The 7648-nt window shown below is 41.1% G+C and overlaps 1 protein-coding gene across 1 annotated transcript; it reads left to right on the plus strand.

Annotated features, from left to right (window-relative positions):
- Positions 1–1837: 1837 nt before the first annotated feature.
- On the plus strand, positions 1838–7481 carry LOC124177394. Its single transcript, XM_046559722.1, has 5 exons — positions 1838–3805; positions 4028–4230; positions 4354–4701; positions 5560–5640; positions 5762–7481. The coding sequence occupies exons 1-5, from the start codon at positions 1993–1995 to the stop codon at positions 5972–5974; spliced, it is 2658 nt and encodes an 885-aa protein (XP_046415678.1). The 5' UTR covers positions 1838–1992; the 3' UTR covers positions 5975–7481.
- Positions 7482–7648: the final 167 nt, after the last annotated feature.

The raw sequence follows: 7648 nt of genomic DNA on the forward strand, positions 1-7648 counted from the left end.
GACGATCTCCCACGTGAAATTTCCCGTAATATCAACACGTCTAACGTGTTCTTTGATTCTTTCCAAATTATCGGCACGTGTACACACACACACATATATATATATATATATGTATATGCAAATACGTACCCGTCATTAACATCACGTAGACCAGAAGTCAGTAAGTTCCGGTCGAGTATACGACGTGATGAAGTTCGAAGGTGTCCGAGGACGGGTTTTTCTACTTTTGAATCTTATCGCGACCGAAGTTATCCTGCTTGCGTAACACTCAAAACTCAACCGAAATAGGCAACGTGGGCGGTTCACAGTTGGCGTCGCCGACCCAACAGTTTATCTGCAAAGTTTCAGCAAATTCCTTGACGCCCAGTCGCGATTTTAACTGCACGTATATATAGAAAGACCAGAAATAGTGAGAAATATCCGACTGCAAGTTTTTCTTCCTCTCAGAATTTTAGAGTAGAACAAAACTACGTTTCTCACATTAGACACCTCTTTTCCCTCCCGTTGACTGTTATTTTCATGAACAAAAATTTGGAATATCCATCGACGAATGTATGCAGATTCGAAAATTGCACGACAGATTCGGATGTTCGTTTCTGGAAGAAAACGTCACAGCTGCAGTTAAACATTGTGCGGCAGGGTTATTTTTAAACGGCGTTCAAGCTGAGTTGCAGCTGTCGTCAGGTGATTTTCTGTGATTTTTACCAACCGCTCAAAGTTGCAGGAAAAATCATAATACCGATGATTTAGATTTTATTATATACAAATTTTGCACATCTTACGAAATACACTTTTCCTCGCTTCGTCGTGAGATATAGAAAAATCTTTACACATTTTCATTACTTGTCAAGTTATAAAACGTCCGAAAGACGTGCTTGAATTTTTTAGCATTCGAAAACAAACAATTAGATCTAAAAATAAAAGGTGTGAAGTGTTTTCTGGGAATATGTATTTCTGAAGAGAATGAGAATATTCACTCAGGTTATCAAGTGTTAAAGTTGTAGTCGAAAATCACTTCAACGTGTTTATTTTCAAATCAAGAACAATATACTTCTTCAAAATTCTCATGTTATTCGTCTTTTGCTTTTTTTTGTGATCATTTCGGACACGTGGATTAAACTTTTCAATTATTATATTAATTTTGTGAATTACTTTATACGTCCCTTTCTAATTTTATGAATAGGCGTGTCTCACTCTGCATAAAATTATATCAACCACTTACTCTAAGATTTTACTATCCAGTAACTTGAGTTGTAACACTTTTTTTTGCCAAGAGAAGCTTGGATTTATAAATTAGAGTATAAATTGTGAGACAATTCTCGAAATGTTTGCCCATAAAGGTCTTGTGTTTTTAAAACAATGAAGATTAATTGCCAGATAATTCTGTCAGTACAATAAAATTGATTCCAACTCTCAGTGCTGACGTATTTCCCTTTGAAAAGGTTCTATAAGAGTCCGAAATTTTCATCGCTTGAGATGTCGACGAGGAAAAAAAAAAAAAAACGATTGTTTCAAATCGTCTTCCAAAAATTCGCTACGTCGTCCACGTTTAATTCAGTATTTCAATTATATTACAAGACAAAACAAACCATTTTCATTTATCAGTTGAGATTAAAGTTCAAAAATGTCTCCCCAGAATGAACTTTCGAAAGCTTTTTTTTAACCCAACCCTGCAAGATTTTTCGTTATCCTAGAGCGTCTCACGTCTTCGGCGTAGTAGATACGGTTCGATATCTCGACGGTGGTTTTGCCGCAGCGTCCAGCCTAGCCGGCGCTTGACGTCGGGACGCGACGAAGTAGCGCCGCGTCGCGACGCTGAGAGACGCAGCGGCGGCGTCGTCAGTTGAACTCGGTAGTGGGAGCGGCTGGCGCGCAGTTTTATTTCGGTCGAGAGTGTTTGCCGGGGAGTAAGTAAGCAGGCAAGGAGTCAGGCAGGCAGGCAAGCAGGGGTACCATAACCGGTTACCAGGCCTCAGTAAAAAAAAAAAAACAATGGAGGACAGTTACACGGTGCATCGTCGCCGCAAAGCGGCGGCAAGAAGACGCGAAAAGACGCCGGATCCCCCGCGTCGGGAGGAAGAATCCGGCGAGGATGATACCGTGGCTAGGGCGAAGATGGAGAGGATGGCTGAAGACACGGAAAACATGGCTCTTCGGGTCGACGATCAGCCACCGGCGAGCGACGTCAGGGTCGAAAAGGTGCGTCGAAAAGGGGCTGGGAATGGTACCGGAAATCAGCCGGAACCCGAAGCAGCGGAAGCCGGGATCGAAACCGAGTTAAAACCATCCAATGCGGACGATGCATCCGACGCGGTGAAGAAAATGGTCAAAAAGTCCGTCACAGAGAGCGACGGAAGCGAGCCAGCTAAATTTAGCCACGTTTCAGAGAGCACTGTGCGGCCACGTGACGAGACTGACGTACCAACGCCGCGGAACGATACTGAGGATATTCGAAACGCCGTTGTTGACACCGCGCCAAAACGTCATCCGGATGAAAAGATGGCGGCGGCGGTAAACGAAGGCGCCGATTTTCATCCAAAAAAACGATCCCGCGACAGATCGGCGCAGAGCAAACAGATTCCCTTGACCGACTCCAGCGAGGATCAGGACGAGGGAATGAGGTCCTTGCGTAGGAAAAAGTCACCCGAGGGTCTCAGGGCCAAGACTCGTTCTCGACATACGGCGCCTCCAGCTGACACTGATGAAGATCAGACCACCTCGAATGCGGAATCGAAGGTGAAGTTGAACCGCGATAAGAGGCGAACCAGCAGGCACAGGTATTCGACAGGTACCGAAGACGAGTCCGGGACCAGGAAAAGCGATTCTGGAGCGATTACGAAAGGGGTTCAGAAGGTTTCTGTGGAGCTGGATAACGAACCAAAGGCGAAAGTGCGGGAGAAAAGGTCCCTGAGTCGACATCGGTACCCAAGCGAATCGGAAGAGGAGGTCGGGATCAGGAAGAGCGAGACCTTCCCCCAGAGGTCGGCCGACAAGCAGATTATACGGAGGTCGGCATCCGAGATGAAGAAGCAGATCATTCCGCTGAAAGATGACAGTCTCATAGAGGACTTCGCCAAGGCGCAAGAGGAGTATTTGAAACGAGAACGCGGAATTCTTGATCATGACGACATGGACGATGACCGGAAGTATGCAGCTGACAGAACGGATCCTACGACATTGAGGAAACGTAAACTTGGCGTCCTCCATTCGGACCCCGATGAAGCGTTTAAGATGAAGGAGAAAGAGCATGGAATGAAAGGCGAGGTAAAGAAGTCCTGGTTCTCCTGGTTCCCATTCTCCCGAAAACAGAAAGAGAAACAAAAAGTCGACGATCCTCCTACGGATGATTTGACTCCACGGAAAGTAACTGTAAAAAAAGTTTCTTTTCTGGAAGTCTTGAAGGCCGTGCGGGATATCGTGACCGAATTCAAGGCCTACGTTGATCAAAATCCGAGGGAGATCGAGGCCTTGAAGAAGCTAAGGAACTCCTGCATCGGCGAGTTCATCGTCATCGTAATTTACTGCGGCCTCGGGGCGTTCGCATTCAGATTCACCGAGGGAGCTTTCGAGACGTTCTACAAATGCGGTGTGAAACGTGTGAAGAGGGACTTTCTTGACAACCTCTGGAACTATAGCCACAATATGAGAGAGGAAGACTGGAAGAGCATGGCACGGAGGAAACTTATGGAGTTCGAGGAGCAGCTGCACAGCGCTCACGAGGCTGGGGTCCATTCTTACAGTGGTCAGAAGAACTGGACATTTTTGAACGCCCTCGCCTTCTGCATCTCCGTTATTACAACCGTCGGTGAGAAGGATATCTGTTTACACAGAGTGCGAGACTACGATGATGAAACAACAGTGTGATACGAATTTCGAAACTACCCCTGTATTTTGATCCCCTTAAATACTGCGTACTTTTTGCCAACTTATCTACGAGTCAGTTCATTTACCTTGGAACGAAAATCTCCCACGACGTGTGTTCACTTTTGCTTGATCAGCGTTATTTTCCTGGTTCATTGCTTTCCAGGTTACGGAGACATCGCGCCGAAGACTCAGGCAGGAAAGGCGATAACGATAGTCTACGCCATATTTGGTATTCCGATGTTCTTGATAATACTCGCTGATTTCGGCAAGCTCTTCACTCGAGGTATGAAGTTCCTATGGGCCTTCGTACGGAGGGTCTACTACACCGGAAGCTGCCGTAAAGTTAGAAGAACAGGACCTGTTCAGGTGAGTCGGACGATTCATTTTCGTCAAAGTAATGGAAGGTTCACGTCAAAATTCATGGATCGTGCGAGTGGAAGCGTTTCGCAGAGTACGAACATCCTTAACGTGACTCACCATAATTTTCAGGAGGTAATGAAAGGGGTGCAGCTGGTGTACGACTTCGCGACCTTCAGAAGACCGTCGCAGATGAACCCGGAAGAGGTTGAGGAGATCCAGAGACAGCAGACGCAGACGATACTGAATTTGGACGGGAACTTGCCGCAGCCGGAAACTCCGGGCACACCGGCGATGTCGAACTTTGTAATCGATGATGAGTTCAATCTTCCGATATCAGTCGCTATCTCCATTCTACTCGGTTACATTTTCGTCGGTGCAACTGTCTACCAAATTTCCGAAGGATGGGGATTCTTCGAGAGCTTTTACTTCGTCTTCATATCCATGAGCACCATCGGATTCGGCGACTACGTACCTCAGGTATTGACCGAACGGCCTGCTGATGCAGTGTGGTCTCTGATAAGCTGAGAAAAAAAATTACAGTTTTCGTTCAATCATCTGGTCCCTAACTAATTTCATTTTTGACCAAGAGGAAGAAATATAGTTTTGGATAAAAAGTGAAATTAGTTTTTCTATCTGTGACCAAGAAATCTAGCATGTCTTACTATTATTTTTCGTTATAGTCACTTTTACTATTATTCTTTTGTATCTGTTCCGATCATTCAATGTTGATACAATAATAAGTTGATGTTGAAGCCTTGCTTGGCTGAAAAAAAAGTTAGGGAACTCAACGGAGAGATTTGACATATCGATAACAATAAAATATAGTATTGACAACTATGATCAAACTAAATTGTTACTTATAGGTATGATAATTTTTTGTCATACCAACAATATTTAAATCGTTACTGAAACAATACTCGCGTTACTAAAATTTCCTTAGTAACTATAGCACGTGAAACTCTTCTCACATCAGTCTAAGTTCATGAGGGTTTAGAAATTCTCCAAATTTGTAAGTTTACGAATTCATCGTCCGCAACCTGTTGTTCTACTTGAAATACAACGTGTCATGATTTGTTGTCGCGATTGATGCTGTCATGTTGGGAGAATTCAATCCACTGCAAATTGTTATTTTTTTTCTTTTTTTACAACGGACGTTGCAGCAAACTCAATTCAATCAACTCGGCACAGTCTGGAACGTAAGTAAGCATTTATGTCATAAACGCTTTGGCAATCGTACGGAAAAAGTGAATTTATGGTATGCGAAGATCCGTAGGAAAGAAGAAGGAAAGAAGTGTCAAATCAGACAACCAAGCTCACTGTATTTTTATTTCACAGAATTCACTGGTCAAGATGTTGTCGCTTGTCTACCTGTTCTTCGGTCTTGCTTTAACATCTATGTGTATCAACGTTGTGCAGGTGAGTAAACCCCATAAGACTTGGTCGACGAATTCCCCCAAGATGAAAAAAAAATTCTGATTACAGTTAGGGGTATTTGTGTTTAAAAAAAAATTATCCTATTATTTTTCCAATACAACAGGTGATGCTCTCAGACTCCTTTAAAAAAGCAAGTCAGAAAATAGGCGCCTCGATCGGATTCGAAGTTGCGGCAACTGACGGTGCCGAGGGTGCGGTGGTGGAGGTTTTGGGTGAGGATGATCCGGTTGATGAAGTACAAGTTACGGTCAAAGAGTTCGAGAGCCAAGAAGAGATTGCCGCTCCTAAGGCGAAACCGGAAGTCGACGACTTGTAGGCTGCGTTTGAGTTCCTAAAAATGACGGTAATGAGAAAGAAAATTGGAAGTAATAGACGCAGTAAAATAAGGAAAAAGAAAAATCGAATTCAATGATAACGAAGCAAATTAAAACAGTTGAATATAAAGTTACACAAAATGTCGCCAATTGCTGCCGTAAAACGAACGATATTTAATTACCATACGTTTCGACGCTAATCTTGCCACATATTACATTACATACGCATTATTATACCTAAGCATTACGTACGTTTATCTATAATAAAAATCTGATTGTTGCCATGATAATAATAATAATAATAACAAACGCACGTGGCTAATGGATGGGCTTATCGGGGATTTATTTTCCGATGTCGGATTAGGCACGTAATTCCATACATTTTTTGAGTCAACTTGGTTCAATCGAGGAAGTTTTTTATCAGAACATCGTAAAAATTTTTCGGACCGAATAGTTGTGAAAAAATAGGAAAAAAAAAAAATATTCCTCCTTCACTGCTTGCTCGATCGTCAATCGTCGATTGTGCCGTAAATTAGTCCAATCACGAAAATACGACTATCAAGCTCATACTACAGTACGATTTTTCATAATCCGAAACTCGGTTATGACATATAACGAATAAGTAAAAGTAACTTAATACAGTTACTGTGCTCAGAGAAACTTATTTATTTGTTTTTTTTTTCTTCCGTAGAACAAAGTTTTATTCTACTGACAATAAATGTAATTTTATTCACATTTTCATTAATGCCACGATCGATTAATTATCATCAAGACATTCGCCGAATTTCTTTACACCTTTATTTTTTGTAGTTTTTAGACCGTTTTTTACGCTATTATACAGCTGCCATGCGAGCTTCCGGATAATACAATATAATCTTCTCGATTGCATTTAATTGAGGGATAGATTTGTTTTATCTTTTTTCTTATGGAACGAATGTTTCAATGTAACGAATGTGCAACTATTTATCGTAATATATTAATTGAGTGCTCGTAGAAAATATCGAATAATGCGGTATGTTTATAATTTTTGAATATATAATGTTCGCTGTATTATATTATATTAATAAGAATCTGAAATGTAGTGCTGCAAACGCACCGAAATCTTGTGCCTTTTACGACGAAAAATATTTTCTTTAACAATTATTCTAGTCTTTATTGCAAATACATGCATGTGATATATTTAATAAATGAATATAAATAAATACATACATACGCGCTAAGAAATGTATTTATATCATACTCATATGGTATAAGTTTGCGTTTATACATATAACTTTACTTCGTTATTCTTCTTCCAACTGTTATCACACAAGATCAATTAATTACCACTTTTATGCTTTTGCCACAAACTGCACGTGATCAAAGTCAATAACTATTGTATATTTATATCGTACAATATGCATTGTTACACGTATAATAATCTCATACAGATATTCGCATATATTATGTAGGATACATGTGTGTGTTGGGTTACGAATTATGACGAAAAATAAAATAAAAAAAAAAAATGAAGGATTTGCCACCGTATCAGATTGGTTTTTTGAATGAATGATTTCACGATTGTTGAAATGAACGTTTCATCACAGTGAACCTCTCAGTTATTCCGTTACTTTTTGTTCGAAAATTAGAATTTGCTTTTCCTTTTTTATTTTAGTAAATAAATGTGACAAATGCTA

This window comes from Neodiprion fabricii, chromosome 3, assembly GCF_021155785.1.
Source record: "Neodiprion fabricii isolate iyNeoFabr1 chromosome 3, iyNeoFabr1.1, whole genome shotgun sequence".
NCBI lineage: Eukaryota > Metazoa > Arthropoda > Insecta > Hymenoptera > Diprionidae > Neodiprion > Neodiprion fabricii.